This window comes from Chiloscyllium punctatum, chromosome 20 (genome assembly GCF_047496795.1).
Source record: "Chiloscyllium punctatum isolate Juve2018m chromosome 20, sChiPun1.3, whole genome shotgun sequence".
NCBI classification, from domain to species: domain Eukaryota; kingdom Metazoa; phylum Chordata; class Chondrichthyes; order Orectolobiformes; family Hemiscylliidae; genus Chiloscyllium; species Chiloscyllium punctatum.
This window is the reverse complement of record NC_092758.1, coordinates 77,768,344-77,790,090: the sequence shown is the minus strand read 5'-3', so window position 1 is coordinate 77,790,090 and position 21,747 is coordinate 77,768,344. Positions and strand designations below refer to the sequence as shown.

At 42.1% G+C, this 21,747-nt stretch overlaps 1 protein-coding gene across 1 annotated transcript in view; it reads left to right on the top strand.

The window, feature by feature from the left end:
• LOC140491804 (E3 ubiquitin/ISG15 ligase TRIM25-like) overlaps positions 1-21,747 on the top strand; it is a 44,584-nt gene that overhangs the window by 6,065 nt on the left and 16,772 nt on the right. The window contains exons 2-6 of the mRNA XM_072590205.1: positions 5,689-5,784; positions 6,907-7,137; positions 8,652-8,674; positions 15,744-15,877; positions 19,103-19,231. Coding sequence (XP_072446306.1) covers positions 5,689-5,784; positions 6,907-7,137; positions 8,652-8,674; positions 15,744-15,877; positions 19,103-19,231 — 613 coding nt within the window. The remainder of the gene's footprint in view (positions 1-5,688; positions 5,785-6,906; positions 7,138-8,651; positions 8,675-15,743; positions 15,878-19,102; positions 19,232-21,747) is intronic.

Below are 21,747 nucleotides of genomic sequence, written 5' to 3'. Positions count from 1 at the left end.
CTTACATGTGACTCTATATTCATTGTTATGTGACAAGCAATAGATTCAAGAATGATTAGGGAGAGAACAAACGCTAGCTTTCCTATTGACAGTCACATCCTATTAAAGGTATGAGGAACAGGGATAAATGTGGAGTTGAGGTCAAGCGCATCTTAATGAATGGAAGAGCAGGCTCAAGGGCTGTATGGTCTACTCTTTATTTAATTTTTAATTTTATTTTTCATGGGATGTGGATGGTGCTGATTGGGCCAGAATTTATTGTCTCATCCCTAATTGTCCCTTGATCTGAATGGCTTGCTAGAGTGTTTTTAGAAGACATTTAAGAGTCAACCATTTTGCTGCAGATTTGGATTTGCGTGTAGACCCAAACAGGTAAGAAACGCAAATTTCAGTTCCTAAAGGACATTAGCGAGCCAGATGGGGTTTTACAACTAACAACAACAACAAAGGTTATATGCCATTGGGCTGTTTTATAACCTCAGATTTTTATTGCAATTCAAATTTCACCATCTGCAATTGTCAGACTTGAACCCCTGTCACCAGAGTATTAGCCTGAAGTTCTGGATTACTAGTTCAATGACATTACCACCGCCTTCCCCAAAGATACAAATCCAAGGATCACAGACTTAATGGGACTACCTTACAAGTCTTAAGAGTTTGGAAGACAGTACATTAAATTATTCTTCTCAGATAACAGCTATCATGTGGATGTACCTACTAGAGAAGTTGCAAAACTTGGCCTACTCTTAGGAAATAAGGCAGGGCAGGTGTCTGAGGTGTCAGTGGGGGAGCACTTTGGGGCCAGTGACCATAATTCTATTAGATATAGTGGTGGAAAAGGATAGATCAGATCTAAAAGTTGAAGTTCTAAATTGGAGAAAGGCGACTTTTGACGGTATTAGGCAAGAACTTTCAAAAACTGATTGTGGGTAGATGTTCGCAGGTAGAGGGATGGCTGGAAAATGGGAAGCCTTCAGAAATGAGATAAAGAGAATCCAGGGAAAGTATATTCCTGTTAGGGTGAAAGGAAAGGCTGGTAGGTATAGGGAATGCTGGATGACTAAAGAAATTGAGGGTTTGGTTCAGGAAAAGAAGGAAGCATATGTAAGGTATAGACAGGATAGATCGAGTGAATCCTTAGAAGAGTATAAAGGCGGGAGGAGTATACTTAAGAGGGAAATCAGGAGGGCAAAAAGGGGACATGAGATAGCTATGGCAAATAGAATTAAGGAGAATCTAAAGAGTTTTTACAAATACATTAGGACAAAAGGGTAACGAGGGAGAGAATAGGGCTCTTCAAAGATCAGCAAGACGGCCCTTTTGTGGAGCCGCAGAAAATGGGGGAAATACTAAATGAGTATTTTGCATCAGTATTTACTGTGGAAAGGGTATGGAAGATATAGAATGCAGGGAAATAGATGGTGACACCTTGAAAAATGTCCATATTGCAGAGGAGGAAGTGCTGGATGTCTTGAAGCACATAAAGATGGATAAATCCCCAGGTCCTAATCAGGTGTACTCTGTGGGAAGCTAAAGAAGTGATTGCTGGGCCTCTTGCTGAGATATTTGTATCATCGATAGTCACAGGTGAGGTGTTGGAAGACTGGAGGTTGGCCAACTTTGTGCCACTGTTTAAGAAGGGTGGTAAGGACAAACCAGGGAACTATAGACCAGTGAGCCTGACGTCGGTGGTGGGCAAGTTGTTGGAGGGAATCCTGAGGGACAGGATGTACATGTATTTGGAAAGGACTGATTCGGGATAGTCAACATGGCTTTGTGCGTGGGAAATCATGTCTCACAAACTTGATTGAGTTTTTTGAAGAAGTAACAAGTAGGATTGATGAGGGCAGAGCGGTCGGTGTAATCTATATGGACTTCAGTAAGGCGTTCGACAAGGTTCCCCATGGGAGACTGATTAGCAAGGTTAGATCTCATGGAATATAGGGGCGAACTAACCATTTAGGTACAGAACTGGCTCAAAGGTAGAAGACAGAGGATGGTGGTGGAGGGTTGTTTATCAGACTGGAGGCCTGTTACCAGTGGCGTGCCACAAGAATCAGTGCTGGGTCCTTTTTTTGTCATTTATATAAATGATTTGGATGCGAGCATAAGGGGTAAATTTAGTAAATTTCCAGATGACACTAAATTGGAGGTGTAGTGAACAGCGAAGAAGGTTACCTCAGATTACAACAGGATCTTGATCAGATGGGCCAATGAGAAGTGGCAGATGGAGTTTAATTCAAATAAATGCGAGGTGCTGCATTTTGGGAAAGCAAATATTAGCAGGATTTATAACTTTATGGTAAGGTCCAAGGGAGTGTTGCTGAACAAAGAGACCTTGGAGTGCAGGTTCATAGCTCCTTGAAAGTGAAGTCGCAGGTAGATAAGATAGTGAAGAAGGCGTTTGGTATGCTCTCCTTTATTGGTCAGAGTATTGAGTGCAGAAGTTGGGAGGTCATGTTGCGGCTATGCAGGACATTGGTTAGGTCACTGTCAGAATATTGCATGCAGTTCTGGTCTCCTTCCTATCAGAAAGATGTTGTGAAACTTGAAAGGGTTCAGAAAAGATTTACAAGGATGTTGCCAGATTTGTAGGATTTGAGCTATAGGAAGAGGCTGAACAGGCTGGGGCTGTTTTCCCTGGAGCATCGGAGGCTGAGGACCTTATAGAGGTTTACAAAATTCTGAGGGGCATGGATAGGATAAATAGACAAGATCTTTTCCCTGGGGTAGGGGAGTCCAGAACTAGAGGGCATAGGTTTAGGGCGAGAGGGGAAAGATATAAAAGGGACCTAAGGGGCAATTTTTTTCACGTGGAGGTTGGTGCATGTATGGAATGAACTACCAGAGAAAGTGGTGGAGGCTGGTACAATTACAGCATTTAAAAGACATCTGGGTGGGTATATGAATAGGAAGGGTTTAGAGGGATATGGGCCAAGTGCTGGCAAATGGGACTAGATTGGGTTGGGATATCTGGTTGACATGGATCGGTTGGACCGAAGGGTCTGTTTCTATGCTGTACATCTCTATGACTCTATGCGCTCATGGTTTACAACACAACACAGCAACTCCAGTTATAGTGAATATTAACTCCTTATTGAACTTGATTTGATTCCCTGTTATGGGTGTGAATACAAAATACCAATTTTTATTTGATAGTTTGGAGACTGTTCACATCAGTTACAGAACTAGCTATAACGGGTGAACAGTTACAATAAAATAGCATTCGTAATTTCATAATTTGATCAGATGCTCTGTCTGTAAATTTCGGTGTGTTATATTCAGTTAATTTAATTCAATGCAGACCCAGAAACAAAAGAATTCAAGCACGCAAAGCAACACATCTCTGTCTTTGTATATCGGACAGCATGAGCTTACATACCCAGAGTACGTTATCTTCTTTCTGTTCTCCAGCTTTGTAATTAATCTACTGTAGCTATCTGATCAGCTGCCTCGAAACAGAAGGGGCAGAAATAGGCCATTCAGCCCATCAAGCCTGATCCAGTATTCAATTAGATCATAGCTAATCTTTCATATATTCAATTGGAGGAAGTTTCTTCTTATCTCACCCAGGATGTCAGATCAGTAGTCTGAAAATATAGTGTCTGTGAATGCTTCAAGAAGGTTGATGGTGAGGTAAAGCTTTTCAATGACACTTTTCTCTGCTATCCATATATCCTTTAATATCTTAGCATCTAGATGTCTATTGATCTCTATCTTGAACAAGCTCTATGCTTTCCTCCCTTCCATTCGACAACTTTCTGAATACTGTAGAAGAGTTGTCATTTCCCAAATCCATTCACATCTTTTTCAGAACTCTATGTTTGAATACTTCCATAACTTTATTGCTGACATTGCAGCCTCCTTCACATTGGCAAGACCAAACACAGACTGGGAGACTGCTTTATGGAACACCTCTGCCCTGTCCATCGGAATGACCACAATCATCCAGTTGCTTGCTATTTCAATAAATCATCTTGTCGTTATGCTAACATTTCCGTCTTGGACCTAGCAATATTCCAATGAAGCACAAAGCAAGCTCAAAGAATAATGCTTCACTTGCCGCTTAGGCATTTTACAGTCTTGAGATCTCAACACTGAATTACACAATTCCAGAAACTGACTGCATTATGCCAATTCTTTATTTTCTTAGATTCCTTCCTCTCCCCATTACCTCGTCTTGTTTACTTTGCTCTGAGTAAAGAGGAGCCATTCTTTCCCTTTCAAGCCTTAATTCATACCTATTTTCAATCTATTTTTCTCTTTTATCTCCATTAACAAGCCTTTGTCTTTTGTGCTGGGCCTCTCCACTAACTACCCTTTGCTCTTCCTCTCTTCCCATGTCAAAAGAACAGGAAAAGCCTTTCAAACACCTTTCAGTTCCGAAAATCTCGTAAGTCACAAGTGACATCTTTCTGACCGTGACAAAGGTAAACTATTCAACCCTATCCTTCTTAGCTTGTCCACAAGCCTTTGATGCAGTTTACTATGCAGTCCCCTGCCAGAACCTCTACACTTTCATCAAATTAGGTGGAATGGCATTTATTTGGTGCCATTCTTTCATTCTATTAATAGCTAGTGCATCATTTGCAATGGCTTTGTTTCCCAATTCTAAAACATTACCTCTAGTAACCCACAAGAATGTATCCATGGCCTCCTATTGTTTGCTGTGTACATTTCTTTCCCGTGGCAACATCATCAGAAAGCATAGTGTTAGTTTTCACATGCTTTACCTTCTTGAAGCATTCTCAGGCACTATATTTTCAGACCACTGATCTGACATCCTGGGTGAGATAAGAAGAAACTTCCTTCGATTGAATATATGGAAGATTGAAGCTATTGTCTTCTGCAACAAAATTCATTCACTAACTGCTAATACATGCCCCTGTCTCACCACTACTTACAGCTGAGTTTCTGACAGAGATCTACAGCACAGAAAAAAATCCTATGTCCCATTACATCCCCAACGGTCAAAAACAGCTACCTAACTATTCTAATTCTATTTTAATGCACATGGTCAGTAGCCTTGGTCTCACGAAAAGTGCACAGCTAAATATTTTTAAAATGTTATGAAAGGTTCTGTGTCGACCATGTTGATCGGCACTGAGTTCCAGATTTGCCCCACCTTCTGGGTGAAAAGGCCTCAACACTGATCCCTGTGGGACCTTGCTTTAGAGGAGATTTGAGGAAATATTTTTTCTATGACTCTGTGAGGGGTTTGTTACTGCCAGAGTTGACTCTTTCAACATTCTACTGATTTCCTTCTAACGTTGCACTCACAACATGTTATGAAAGTTTGAAGCCATTTTCCTGATTTGGACCAAATCTCGTTTTCGCTACATTAGGTTTTGGTTTGGCAATGCCACAATTTTAAAATTCTCATCCCTGTGTTCACATCCCTTTGTGGTCCTTTATAATCCTCAGCTTCCTTTTTCCCATCATTGATAGTCGGACTTCACCTCCAGAATTCCTTGTCGAAGATCATTGTCTGTAAACCTCTCCCTCCTCTCCATGGAAGGCTTCTTAAAACCTAACTCTAATGAAGCATTTATCATAAGCCCTGATATATCATTCTTTTACTTGGGATGAAGTTTTGAATGATTATGGTCCTATAATATGTTTTACGATATTAAAATGTAATATATAAAGTTTGTCATAATTTCTAAGTCTTTTGAAATGCCTTCATAGGTAGAATTGGAGGCAGAAATTGAGAAGCTACAGGCAGAACAGGAAATTTATTCCAGAAAACAGCGAGATTTGGAGACTTCAGAAATTGACACTAAGGTACGAAAAAGTAGGACTGGATTTGGAAAGGTTTTCTCTGCTCACTGAGTCAATGAGCACATCAGAAACAGACCTTTCAAAGCAGTTCTCTTGGGGTAGAGTCACTGACCACATTGAGTTATCCTGAGCTAGATGTGAGGGGGAGTTGTTTAACTCTCCTTGCACCTCCCAAGGAATATTATTCCATCATTCAGACTGAAACACACACAGATAAAGGCTGGCGATTGAAGAATTGTCCCTGGAGCCTCGATCATAGGAATATAGAAAGGAGGAGGAAGAAAATCCCATTAGACCCGGTGACCCTGCCCCATGCAGAGAGAGTTCATTCACATACCCACTGATCCACCATGAACCATGTCCTGACCTGGGAAAGACAAACAGAAAAGAGAATAAACACCTGCAACCAACTCAGAACAAATCTGAGGAAATTACTCTCCAGCTCTCTTTAAAAAGGTGGGAATGACTCCATATCTACCACATAATCAGGGAATCTGGTCCAGAGGATAGTTTGTTTTAATCACCAGTTCACAAGAATACATGAAAAACACAAGGATTTGGTGCAGAAGTAAGACAAGCACTCAAGCCCTGCTCTGCTGTTCACTAAGATAATGGCTGAGGTGATTTTGACCTTAACTCCACTTCAGGTCTATCACCCACTCTAACCAATGCATTTTATTCACAGGATGTGTATCTGACTGTCCTGATCCATCTCAGTCATCCCATTCAACAAAAGGCTGCAGAAATCCCTCTACTGTTTTAACATCCCCACTAGATCCCTCTTAGTCAGCCTTTCTCTCAATACCTGACCCCTTGGAGCTGATCTTCTGAACTAAAATCCATCAGACTCTGTATCATTCTGGTCACCATCTACTTCAGGATCTCAATCTTCTTCAAAATTGGAGCCATCACTCCAGGTGTGGATGGACCAAGTGGCAGTGAACTCCAGGTAACACTGACGAAACCCTATTTTCCCTCCTCGTTTTCTACCCTGCTGCTTGTCTATCTTTAACAGTGATGAACTGGTGATTTAAACAAACTATCCTGTACCTGGAACATGCCATGTGCTCAGGGTAATGGCTGAGAGGAAGTGCTGTTTGTAATGAGAGTTAATTTTGGTTTCAGACACAGATCAATGACCTGAAAGAAAATCTACTGAAGAGCTTCTCTGAATGGAGGAGAAAGCTGGAAGAAGATGAAGCATCTACCATGTCACTGATTGATGAGGAGGGTCACCAAGCTCTCTCACGGATTAGAAGCTGTTGTGAAGCATTAAAGAAGAGGACAGATCTGTTAAAATTAATAGATAGGGAAACCCAGAATCTGGTACGAAGGGACCATCTCTCCTTTATTCAGGTACATCTTCAATATAAACTGGACCATGACTGAGATATCAGATATTTGAGGCTGGTGGAAGGCTGAATTGTTTGAAGTTTTTTGGGGCCCGGCATTGAAGCTGCCCCCTCAGCCCTGTCATTGGACTGTTGGTGCTCCCCATTTCAGTCCTGCCCTTAGGGTGTTGATGCTACTCCCTCAGCCCTTCTCTCAGAATATTGGCGCTGCAACTTCAACTCTGCCCTTTGAATATTTTTGTCACCTGCCCAGCCCTGCCCTCAAAATGTTGGTACTATGGACGTAAGTTTGCTTTCTGAGCTGGAAGGTTCATTTTCAGATGTTTTGTCACATCATCATCAGTAAGCATCCAGTGAAGCATTAGTGGCATGGCCCACAATTTTATTTATGTGTTTAGATTTCTTTGGGTTGGTGATGTCATTTCCTGTGGTGGTATCATTTCTTGATCATTTTCTCAGAGGGTGGTAAATGGGGTCCAAGTCAATGTGTTTGTTGATAGAGTTCCGGTTGGAGCGCCATACTTTGAGGAAATCTCGTGCATGCCTCTGTTTAGCTTGTCCTAAGATGGATGTGTTGTCCCAGTCGAAATGGTGTCCTCCCTCATTTGTATGTAAAGATACCAGTGAGAATGGATCATTTCTTTTTGTGGCTAGTTGATGTTCATGCACCTAGTGGCTAGTTTTCTGCCTGTTTGTCCAAAGTCATGTTTGTTACAGTACTTGCAAGATATTTTGCAAATGACATTAGTTTTGCTTGTTGTCAGTATAGGGTCCTTCAAGTTCATTAGCTGCTGTTTTAGTGTGTTGGTAGGTTTGTGGGCTACCATGATTCCAAGAGGTCTGAGTAGTCTGGCATTCATTTCTGAGATGAAGAGGAGAGTGGCTAGGGTTTCTGGATGTGTTTTGTCTGCTTGTTTTGGTTTGTTGAAGAGAAATCAGTGGACTGTGTTTATTGGGTACTTGTTCTTTATGAATACACTGTATAGCTGATTTTTCTCTGCTCTTTGTAGTTCCTCTGTGCTGCAGCGTGTGGTGGCTCATTGAAATAATGTTCGAATGCAGCTCCATTTGTGGGTGTTGGAATGATTGCTTCTGTAGTTCATTAGTTGGTTCGTATGTGTTGTTTTCCTGTAGATGCTGGTTTGAAGTTCCCCATTGGCTGTTTGCTCTATTGTGACATCTAGGAATGGCAGTTTGTTGTTGATTTTCTCCTCTTTAGTGAATTTTATGCCAGTAAGGGTATTATTGATGGTCTCTGAAAACGAACCTTCCAGCTTAGCGAACAAACCTACATCCAGAACCTCAACCTGAGCTACAAATCTTCTAAAAACTTGTGAATATTGGTACTGTCCCAAGATAGAGTGCAGTGAAATGTGAATTATTCCCTATTTCAGTGACTGGGCCCACCTGCTGTTCAACACTGAACTCTTTCTCTCAATCACAAATTCATTGTTTGGTTCCTATGTGTGTTGCTTTGTTTGTTCGTTGACTGATTTGATCTCCTTTCTTTATTCGCAGAACTCAAGGCAACTCATTTCCAGGTAAGTTCCTCTCAGTCGTATAGTGGCTGCTGTTAGGGAACCTTCCTCTGGGAGAAGAGTGTAAGTAGAATATAGGTATGAAAACCTTCTCAGATACAGTCCTTTCAAATGGTGTGGATATTGAGTGATGTTCCACTGTAGTTTGACGGTGTTATTGGCTCAGACAAACTGTTGGAAATGATGCTGTTTCGGACTGCTTGATGGAGCTTCTCAGAAATCTGAGAGAAAGCTGCAATATTCATTATCTAAACGCCTTTAGATGAAAAAAAGTTGGCTGTAGTTAGGGACACATTGTTACGTCCTTGTCATAGAATCGAAACAAAAGATTTGGGTTTCCATTAAAATGGTTGCTGATAAGATAATGGTCTTTAGGTTGCAATGGGTGTCTCCTGCTTCTCTTAATTCACAACGAGTATGAAAAGGAGCAGATCGTTAGCACTGACCTTGGAACAGTCAGCTCTTTCAATCCCTGAGCTGCTGCTCGGCAGCCAACAGCACTAGGCTCCCTGACCCAGAAACATAGAAATTAAGAGCAGGAAAAGGCCATTTGAACCAGCTGCTTCTTTTAATATGACAGGCTGATTCTCCATCTCAATACCAAACTTCTGATTTCTCTCCATGTCCCTTTATGCCTTTAAAACCTAAAAAAAGTGAGTATCACTTTCTTGAATATATTCAGTGACTTGATATCCAAAGTCTTCTGTGATAGATAACTTCACAGACTCAATGGACTTTGAGTGAAGGCATTTTTCCTCATCACACTCCTAAATGCCTGTGCCATATCCTGAGACTGTGACCACTGATTCTAGACTCCCCAACCAGGGAAAACATGCTCTCTGCATCTAGTCTGTCCAGCCCTGTTAGAATTGTAATGTTTCTATCGTCTTTCATCCTTCTAAACCTTCATTAGTGTAGGCCTAGTTGAACTAATCTCTCCTCGGAGTGTCTGTGTGGCAAATATATCTTTTCTGAGGTAGGGAGACCAAAACTGCACACAATACTCTATGTATGCTCTTACCAAGGCCTGGTATAATTGCAGTAGGACATTGCTACTTCTGAAGTCAAACAATCTTGCAATGAAGGCTCGTCTTTAATTTGCCTTCCTAATTGTTTGCTGCAATTGCCAAAATACTGTCATTGATGAAGGGCTTTTGCCCGAAACATCATTTTTCCTGCTTCTCGGTTGCTGCCTATTCCAGCACTACTGTAATCTTGACCCAAATACCGTCGTTGACTAGTGTACAAGGACACCCAGATCCTTTTGTACATCCACACTTCCCAACATATCACCATTTAAAAAATAGTGTTTCTTTCTATTTTTCACACTAAAGTGTATAACTTCACATTTAGTCATACTGTATTGCATCAGTCATGTGTTTGCCGACTCATTCAACTTATCTAAATCACCGTGAAGTCTCTTTGCATCCCCGTCACAACTTGTACAGTTTTGGGACATCAGCTACTAGTTCCTGCTTGCCAGTCAGAGGAAGACTAATTTATTTCCATGCTCTGTTTTCCATCTGTCAGCATTTCTTGACTCATGCCAATATAATATACCATATGTTTTAACTCTGCCCACTAACGTCTTCTGAGGGACTTTATCAAGAACCTTCTGAAAATGCCAATACACCATATCCTCTAGTTCTCCCATATCTATTCGACTGGTTACATTGTCAATCAAGTACAATAGATTAGTTAAACATGATTTGCCTTTCATAAAACTATACTGGCTTTGTCCAAAACCATTAAGGCTTTCTAAATGATTTGTTATTACATATTTTGTAACACACTCTAGCATTTTCCCACTATGATGTTAGGCTAACAGGTGTGTAATTCCTGGATTTTTTTCTCCTTCCCTTTTTAAATAATAGATTTAGATTTTGTCATCCTCCAACTTGTAGGAACTATTCCACAGGCTATGGAATTTTGGAACATCACTACCAATGTATCTAATACTTACAGGTCCACTTCCTTTAGTATTTTCGGATGTAGATTGTCAGCCTTGAATCCTATTAACTTGCCTAGCACAATTTTCTTAATAAAACTGATCTTGTTCAATTCCACCTTTTCACAAGACTTGTGGCTCCCGAACATTTTAGGGAGGTAGCAGCAAATTACTGCAGATGCTGGAATCTGGACTGAAAGCAAAAAATGCTGGAGATAACATGGGTTAGGCAGTATCCATGGAGAGAAAGCAAGCTAACATTTCGAGTCTAATTGACTCTTCATCACAGCTGATATGACGTGTGGAGGGGGCAGCATTTATGCAATAGTGACAGAGAGGGCAGGAATGCTGGGAAAGAAAGCATGTTGATAGTTCAGATTAAGTGATTGGAATGTGAGTATGGCAGAACAATGGTGTATCTATCTGCAACTGTGAAGGAACAGACAGTCCCACTGGGGTAGGGGGAGAGAACAAGGACACGGCAACAAACAAGTAAAGCTAAAAGAAAGGGAAGGAAAGGGAGTGAGTTCACAATTTGAAGGACTTAAACTCAATATCTCCAGAACGTTGTGAAGCGCCTAGTCTGAAGATGAGATATTGTTCTTCCAGTTTGCACTGGGATTCACTGTGACATTGCAGCATGCTGAGAATAGACAAGTGGGCTTGAGAGCAGCTACAGGAAGGTCGAGATCATGCTTGCACATAGACTGGAGGTGTTCTGCAAGGTGGTCACCCAGTTTGCCTTTGGTTTCTCCAATGTAGATTAGGTCGCATCAGGTGCAGCGAATACATAACACAAGATTGGAGGAGGTACTAGTGAAATGCTGCTTCATCTGGAAAGACTGTTTAGGCCCTTGGATGGTAAGCATGGAGGAGGTGAAGGGGCAGTTGTTACATTATCTGCAGCTACATGGGAAAGGTGGTGTGGTGTTGGTGTTCGAGGAATGGACTAGGGTGTCCCAGAAGGAATGATCCCTGCGAAATGCAGATGGGGGAGTGAAGGGAAGATATGTTTGGTTGTGGCATTTTGCTGGAGTTGTCTGAAATTGCAGATAATAGTCCTTTGAATGCAGTGGCTGGTGAGATGAAATGTGAAGACAAGGGGAAACCGATCACGTTGTTGTAAGTGATGAGAAGGGGCAAAAGCAGAAGCACAGGTTATAGGTCGGAGGCAGTTGAGAGCCCTGTCAATCACAATGGATGGGAAATTGTGGTTATGGAAGAAGGAAGCCATGTCAGCAACGTTGTTTTGGAAGTTGGCATTATCTGAACAGAACGACATAGACAAAGGAACAGGGAGAATCGCATAGAATCCTTGCAAGATGTGGAGTGTGAAGAACTGTAGTGAAGGTTAGTACAAGGGTCAGTGGCTTTGTAGTGGATGGCAGTAGATAGTTTATTCCCCAAATATAAATAGAGAGGTCAAGGTAAAGAAGGTAAGTTTCTTAAATGGATAATGTGAAAGTGATAGAGGGGTGGAAATTAGAGGCAAAATGAACAAAGTTTTCAAGTCCCAGGTAGGAACATGATGCAGCACTGAAACAGTTGTCAATGTATGGAAGAGTTGTGGGAGGGGACCAATATAGGACTGGAACAAGGATTGTTCCATGTACCCAATAAGGAGGCAAGCATAACTAACACCCATGCAGGTGCCCATAGCCACTCCTTTGACTTGGCAGAAGTGAGATGAATTAAAGAAGAAATTGTTTAGTGAGAGACCAAGTTCAGCCAAGCAGAGGAGAATGGTGGTCAATGGGGATTGTTCAGGCGTCTGGTTGAGGAAGAAGCCGAGAGCTTTCAGACCCTCCTGGTGAGGAATGGGGGTGTAGAGGGATTGGACATCCATGGTGAACTGGAGGCAGTCAGGTGCAGGGAACTGGAAATATGTCCCCACCTTAATGAACTTCAGACTTGCTACGACATTGAACTGTTTTTCCATCGCCTCCGTCTCTGCGCTCACTTCTTCTGGCAGGAATCCTCCCTCAACTCTATTCCACCAATCCCTTCACCCACCTGCAGGATTCACCCTCCAATTGGAACCATTCCTCTGGATTCTTGCCTGCTCTCAATCCCTTCTCTGAAAACTGCTGGCGTGACATTGGCCATCTCGATGTCTCTGCTCCTCTCATCCCCTCTAACCTGTCCCCTTCTGAAATTGTCGCACATCACTCTCTCAGGTTCAACCCTAACCCCAACCCCATTGTCACCTGATGCACTTATCTTTACCTGGAACAGGCTCAATGCCAACCCCCTGACACTTCTTCCTACCTCCCCGTGGAATCTGACCCACATCCGAACATCAGGCAATTGTTGCCAGGACTGTTACTGACCTCATTACCTCTGGAGATATTCACCCACTGCCTTTAATCTTATAGTCTCCCAACCCTGCACAGCCTGCTTCTACCTCCTTCCCAAGATCCACAAATCAGACTTCCCCAGTAGACCCATTGTATCAGCTTGTTCCTGCCCCACTGAGCTCATTTCCTCTTACCTTGATTCTATCCTCTCTCCACTTGTCTAGACCCTGTCCATCTACATTCACAATTCCTCTGATGCCCTCTGCTTTATTGACACTTTCTAGTTTCCTGGCTCTGACTGCTTCCTGTTTATTATGAATGTCCAATCCCTCTACACCTCCATTCTCCACTAGGAGTGTCTGAGAGTTCTCAACTTCTTCCTTGACCAGAGGACTGGACAATCCCTATCCACCACCACTCTCTTCTGCTTGCTGAACTTTTCTGTCACTGAACAATTTCTCCTTTATTTTATCTCACTTCTGCCAAGTCAAAGGAGTGGCTATGGGCACCTGCATGGGTTCCAGTTATGCTTGTCCTTGTTCTGGTCCTACACTGGCCCCCTCCCACTACTCTTTCTTCAGGATGACTGCTTCAGTGCCGTGTCATGTTCCTTGAAAACTTTGTTCATATTACTTCCAATTTCCACCCCTCTATAACTTTCGTATCATCCATTCCTGACATTTAGCTTCCTTTCCTTAACCTCTCTGTCTTCATTCGGGGAATAAAATGTTCATTGCCATCCATTACAAACCCACTGACTCCCATAGCAATCTACACCACTGCTCCTCACACCACATATCCATATGATTCCATATCATTCTCCCAGTTCCTTCGTCTATGTTGTATATGTTCAGATAATGCCACCTTCCAGAACAGTGCGGCTGACATGCTACTTCCCTACTTCCGTAACTATGGTTTCCTGCCTGCTGTGTTTGACAGAGCCCTCAACCACCTCCGACATATCACCCATGCTTCCGCACTAGCCCCTTCCGATCACTCACAATGGCACGATCGGGTTCCACTTGGCCTCACATTTCATCCCACCAGCCTCTGCACTCAAAGGATCATTCTCCGCCATTCCAGACAATTCCAACAGAACACCACCAGCAATCACATCTTCCCCTCACTACCCCGTCTGCATTTTGCAGGGATCATTCCCTCTGGAGCACCCTGGCCCAATCCTTGACCACCAACACCACACCCCACCCTTCCCATGGCAGCTTCCCATGTAACCACAGAAGCTGTAACACCTGTCCCTTTCACCTCCTCCATGATCACCATCCAAGGGCATAAACTGTCTTTCCAGATGAAGCAACATTTCACCTGTATCTCCTCCAATCTTGTGTATTGTATTCGCTGTACCCGAAGGCAGACCGGGTGACCACTTTGCAGAACACCTCCAGTGTAGGTGCAAGCATGATCATGACTTTCCTGTAGCTGGTCATTTTAACAGAGCATCCTGTTTGCACGCCCACTTGTCTGCTCTCATCATGCTGCAATGTCCCAGTGAATCCCAGTGCAAACTCAAAGAACAACATCTCATCTTCAGACTAGGCACTTCACAATCTTCTGGACTTAATATTGAGTTCAACACCTTCAAATTGTGAACGCACTTCCATTCTTTCCTTTCTTTTAGCTTTACTTGTTACATCCTGTTTCCATGTCCTCTCTTCCCTACCCCAACCCCAGTGGAAATGTCTGTTCTTTCACATCTGGCAGTTAAACACACCATTGTTCTGCCAATCTTACATCCCAGTCACTTAATCTGAATTATCAACATCCTTTCTTCCCCCAGCACTCCTGCCCTACCACTGCATAAATGCTGTCCCTCCACAATTCATATCAGCTCTGATGACGAGTCATCTCGACTCGAAATGTTAGCTTGCTTACTCTCCATGGATGCTGCCTGACCCACTGAAATCTCCAACATTTTTTGTTTTCATTTTAGGGAGGTTATTTGTTCTGTCTTTTGTGAAGATGGAACCAAAGTCTACGTTCAATTCTTCTGCCGTTTCTATACTTATTTTGGTCACCACCTGGAACGTATTGTTGGGCAGCAAATTTGGAATATTTATTAGGCTTTGACTATTTTTCACAAGAGCTTCATTCATGGAATAGGACAGAGCTACTGAAATCATGTGCTTTAAAATCACTGCCCCTATTCAAACCCCCAACTCTTTATGAGAATCAACCTCTCAGACAATCTCATTGAGCCTGAAAGTCTGTTCTTTCTCCTTTCCTCATGTGTTCCTGCAGAGAACAGTAGGGCACAGACTTGGGATAATAACTATTATTAATCATGGGAAAATGAGTCTCCAGTACAGAGAAACTGAACTGAATATAGTGGATTTGAAAACCACAAACTGATGTGAAGTGGAAGTGAATCAGGTTCCTTCTGCACTGGCTGAATTATAATGTTACTGTGTTCCCTGTTGAACCTGCCTCAACCCTTTGCAGGGCACTCAACTGTATTTCTCAACTAATTAATTTTGCTAGGACTACACCTGGAAGAAGTAGATTCCATGGAAAGATCCCAACCAAGGTAATTAGGATATGGAATCAATGAGACCAGTCAAGAAAGCTCCTCCCAATTTTACAACCCCTCTCGGTCCCTGAAGGTTCATAATATTTACCTCAACATATGGTGATCAGTGTAAATGAATGGAGACTGTAAATTCCGGGATTCTGACATTTTCAAAATGGGTTCCTGCAGGGTGTCAGTTCAAACATTAGAAGGCATGTCTGTTCTTGCTGATCTCGTTCCCCTTTAGGTTTCTGATCTGAAATGTCCCCGCTGATAAGATCATTCTTTCCTCCTCCATTACAGAGTGACTGACACTCGGAGAATCACAAAACTAAATGTTACAGAACTAACTCTGAACCTGCCCAGTATTTCTCAATTTATCCAGGAGAGGCTGAATGGATGGAAAAAGTACCAGTCAGACATTTTGCGAATTGTTGGTAAGAAGGTGCAACTTTTCGATAATCTAAGAGAATGAGATTAAATTGGGTTAGTTATGTTCAAACAGCAAGGAATACTTCTGAATTTAAAGGTCAGCTCCTTGTGTATATGAATCAGGAGCCTGAGATTCATTCTCAGTCCCCAGTGACACCTGCTTGAAACATTCTCATTGGAATGAGCCAGCGTGGTCAGGGAAGGGTGGGGTTACACAGGGTCAATCAGAGTGTCTCTTAAAGAGACCCTGTGCCTCATAGAACTATCAAGGAAATAACTCCACTGAGGCCAATATCCTGTCAAGAAGTCACCCTTTATTTACATATTGAGAATCTTTGACACCGATCCAGCTCCCTCAGAGCCAGCCCTCAGAGTGTACATGATGTCTGACACGCCTGTTCTTATCTGTCAGCCAGGGCTCCCTGAGTGGACCAGAGAGTAACAGCCCTAATCAGGAAACTCATATTCTATGAGGTCCACTTGGCTGACCTTGTTACAATTATTACAGTCAGAATCATTATAAGCACATGCTGTAAACAGCAATGATGAAATTCAACATTTCCTCCAGTTTGCCAACATGGCTTTTCACTGTCTGAAGGACAAACACCTCAAATGTGGCAATGAGCTCATGGTCTACAGAACAGCTATAATTACCTGCATTTCTGTTTGAACAGAGATGTAGACAATGTCTGTAGACAATTCCCTAGATTCAAAGACCAGTGATGCTCTAGTAAAATCCTTCAAATCCTGGATGGGTATGTTGACAGTAATATCCTCTCTCAGCCAGACATCCTCAGCACAGTCAATCCATGAAATTGCACAATGCACATTTCACATAAGACAGCCTAAACAAGCTCTCTGATCCAAGACTTGTCACAGTAAGTGGTTACCAGAAAGGCACAGGAAATGCTTCAAGGTTGTCCTCAAATAATCCTTTAAAAGATGCAATATTCCTACTGATATGTGTAACTCTTTTGCCGTGGACCACCCAAACTGGTGAATATAGTTCGCAAATGAACCAATCATCTCAAGCATTTCTAACAGATAAAGGCTAAGTACAAACAATGAAAGGAATATGTGAAAATGTGAACATCCCACTCACCTTCCTCCTCAAACACCACCCTGTGGCACAGTGTGCAGAACCAGCTTTGAACTGTTTAGCTATCTCAGAACTCACAATTCTTAGTGGAGAAAAGTCATCCTTTGTAAGGATAGAGTGAAGAAGTTGGAACTGAACTGTTCTCATTACAGAAAAGAAGGGCTGAGAAGAGATTTGATGGAGGTTTTCAACTTCATAAGTGGATAGAGTAGATAGGGAGAAATTATTCTTGCTTATTAAAAAAAAGAGGCGGCGTAGATTTAAAGTGATGTGCAAATGAAGCAAAGGTGATATGAGAAAAAAACCTTTTCAAACAGCAAGTAGTTAGGATGTGGAATGCACTGCCAGGAAATGTGGTGGAGGCAGATTCAGTTGAAGCAGTCAGGAGGGCAATGGATGATTATTTGGATAGAAACACTGTACAGGGATATGGGGAAAAGGAAACAGGTTGACAATAGGTAAAAGAACTGATGCAGGCATAATGTGGCGAAAAGCCTCCTTCTTTGCCATAATTATTCCATGATTCTTTCACCTCGAGGAACTATCCAAGAAGGATGATGTAAAAAGACTTACATTTATGAAGCAATTTTCACAACCACATAACTAGGAGCAGGGGAGACCATTTGGCCTCTTGAGGTTGCTTCATAAGACGGACAACCGGAAGTGGCAGAGACAAACAATTATAAATGCCGGAGGAAACATCACAGAAGTGCTTCACAGGAGGCTCCCAAGCATTGAGGATGCCACCTAGACAGGGGACGAAACGTCTGCAACACAAATTCCCAGCTCGGCGAACAGAACCACAACAACCCATCTACTTATTGTAGCCTTTGATCCTCTGGCCTAAGAAGAATCTATCTATGTTTGTTCTTATAAATACTCAATGAACCTGCCTCCACCACCCTCTGAGGCAGAGTTCCAAAGCTACACAAGCCTCTGAAAGAAAAATAAATTCTGTCTAATGTTTCAATAGTGCCCTCGAGTTCACAACTCACCCGTAAGAAGAAATGTCCTTTCCACATCACCCTTGTCAAGAACATTGAAGATCAGGCACACTTTAATCAAGAGAGCCATTTTAAACCACTGGAAACAAGCCCAGCCCATCCAATCTTTCCGCATAAGACAGCATGCACATTCCAGGTATCAATCTATGAACCTTTCTGTACTGCCTCCAACACATTTAAATCCTTCCTTAAGTAAGGAGACCAAAACAGTATTCCAGATGTGGTCTCACTAATGTCTGTGGAAGTGAAGTATGAAGTTAAAAATCACACAACACCAGGTTATAGTCCAATAGGTTTATTTGGAAGCTCTAGCTTTCGGAGCTTTGTGGACACAACCACCTGATGAAGGAGCGGTGCTCCAAAAGTTAGTGCTTCCATTTAAACCTATTGGACTATAACCTGGTGTTGTGTGATTTTTAACTTTATACACCCCATCTCCATATCATAAGTGAAATATGGTATCCTTATTTTTATGTTCAATTCCTCTTGTAATGAAATAAAACATTCCATTACCTTCTTAATTACTTGCTAAACTTGGGGTGGGATGGTGGCTCAGTGGTTAGCACTATTGCCTCACAGCGCCAGGAACCCAAGTTTGATTCCAGGTTCAGGTGACTGCCTGTGTGGAACTTGCATGTTCTACCCATGTCTGTGTGGGTTTCCAAAAGGTGCTCCGGTTTCCTCCTACAGTCCAAACGTGTGCAGCATAGGTGGATTGGCCATGCTAAATTGCATCATAGTGTCCAGGGCTTTTCAGGCTTGGCAGATGAACCATGGAAAACATAGGGTGATAGGAATGGGGTGGGACAGAGTGGGATGTTCTTCTCAGGGTCGGTATGGGCTGAATGGCCTGCTTCCACACTGTAGGGATTCTCTGATTCTAACTTACATACTCATGTTTAGTGATACATATGACTAAACATTTAGCACTTTCTGCATCTCAGAATTCTGCAGTAGGTTATTCCGAAGAAGTTTGAGTCAATAAAGTTTTATTTTTGAGATGCAATCACTGTTACAATGGAGGAGCATATGAAGATGGAATCTATAAACCACCATGAGTGACTGGAAGTAGTATAGACCTTGCAGGATCACAATTTCCAATCACTCTGTTTTTCTTACTATGCCAGATTCCACTGAATATATGAAACCATCAAATGTAACCGACTTCACATACAGACCCTCTGAAGAAACTCCTGTTCCTGAGGATCTCCCCCAGCCATCATTTGAAATCAGCAAGAAAGCAGAAACATCCCAAGGTATGTTTTAATGCTAAATAAGGATCACACTGACTGTAATTTATAGTTAGCTTGTGCATTCATCTACTTACCCCTTGTTTTTTGCTTAAGTCTTTTCATTTCTATTTATCCCTTTCTTTTTGGTCATACTTCTTCTGACAGTAACTTGAGTTTAAAAAGCAATTTTTATTAACTTTTATAAAACAATTTTGTATAGACAAATATCAATGATTCTGTTGACTTGCTTGCTGAGCTGGTAAGATTGTTTGCAGACATTTCGTCACCATACTTAGTAACATCATCAGTCTGCCTCCAGTGAAGTGTTGGTGTTCTGTCCCACTTGCTATTTATCCGCCCTGGGATTTGTTGAGGTAGGATGGCATCATTTCAGGTCTTGTTTCTTTGTGGTTGGTATATGTGGTTTAACTCTACATGTTTGTTAATGGAGTTCTGGATTGTCAGGCCTCCATGAATTCCTGTGCATGTCTCTGTTTAGCTTGTCCGAGGATGGATATGTTGTCCCAGTCAAATTGCTGTCCTTCATTATCCATGTGTATGGACGTTAAACACCCACAAATGGAGCTGCATGAGAACATTGTTCAGCAAGACGTAACACTTTGCAGCACCCTGGAGCAGGGCAGAGCTGATGAAGTGCTCCTATACTGGCTAATCAAAAACAATGGCTATCCAAAAAGCGTAGAACGCGGTACCTACACAACAGACCACAAGTGGAAGATACAACGTGCCCAGAAACAAGTGTTATCCTGCCATCTATCAAGGACATATCAGAAATGACCACCAGACTATTCCGACCCCGAGTTATCATGGTAGCCCACAAACTAACAACTACACCATGACATCTACTGAAGAGTACAAAGGATCCCAAACCCACAACTAACAGAACCAATGTTATACGTAACATACCATGTAAAGACTGCCACAAATATAGCTTAGAGCAAACCAGAGGAAAACCAGCCATAGGGGTACACGAGCAGCAACTAGCCACAAAGAGATGTGATCACCTATCACTTGTGTCCATACACACAGACAAAGAAGAACACCAATTCAACTGAAACAATGTATCCATCCTAGGACAAGCCAAACCAAGACATGCACGAAAATTCCTGGAAGCCTGGCATTCAACCCAGAACTACATTAACAAACCCCATATACCGAACACTAAGAAACAAAACTGGAAATGATGCCACCCACCTCAACAAACTGGGACACATAAATAGCAAGGGGACAGAACACCAATGCTTCACTGGAAGTGTACTGACGATATTACCTACTAATGTGATGAAACGTCTGAAAACAAACTTACCATCTCAGCGAGCAAGTCAACAACTTCATCCACAACCTGAGCTACACACCTTATCAAGAACTTCAAACAAAAGTCAATTTAAAGCAGCTTTAACAACGTGGAATACCTTAAAGTGCTTTATCGCCAATTAAGTCGTGTATTTGAGCCATGAGCTAATTGGAACAGGGATAAAAAGATTAAAATGACAAGTGGATGCTCAAAGAATGGATCAGTAGAAATAGGTTCAAATGCATGGGACACTGGCACCAGTTTTGGAAAAGCAGGGAGTTGTTTCTGTTAGGACAGGATCCACATGAATTATGCTGGAACCTGCGTTCTGGCAAATTGAATATCTAGGTCTGTAGAGAGAGCTTTTAAGTGAATAGTGGGGAGGAGAGTATTGTTGCATAGAAACGTTTAACCAAGAGTGTAAGGAGAGATAGGAGTGCAGGTTAGTGATGAGAATGGTTGTATTCAAAAAATGAAAATAACAGATACATTTGAACATCCTATTGGATCAAAGAATTGGACAAGAGTAGGAAAATTGTTAATTGAACAAACCTAAAGGTATTGTTTCTGAATGTGTATAGTATTCAGAATAAAAGTAATGAGTTAACAGTGCAAATTGTGACAAACATGTATGATTTGGTGGCGATTACTGAGATGTAGTTATAGGAAGACCCGCTCTGAGAATTGAATATTTGAAAGTACTGTAATTTCGAAGGATGGGAAGGAGGTCAAGGACAGGATTAATGCACATTCTCCCTGCGTCTGTGTGGGTTTCCTCTGAGTGCTCCGGTTCCCTCTCATCATCCAAAGATGTGCAGATTAGGTGGATTGACCATGCTAAATTGCCCATAATGTCTAGGGATGTGCAGGCTAAGTGGATTAGTCAGGGGAAATGCAGGGTTACTGGGATGGGATAGGAGGCTGGGTGTGTGTGGGACACTCTTCGGAGGTTTGGTGTGGACTCAATGAGCTGAATGGCCTGCTTCCACACTGTAGGGATTCTCTGATTCTAACTTACATACTCATGTTTAGTGATACATATGACGAAACATTTAGCACTTTCTGCATCTCAGAATTCTGCAGTAGGTTATTCCGAAGAATTTTGAGTCAATAAAGTTTTATTTTTGGAATGCAATCACTGTTACAATGGAGGAGCTAATGAAGATGGAATCTACAAACCACCATGAGTGACTGGAAGTAGTATAGACCTTGCAGGATCACAATT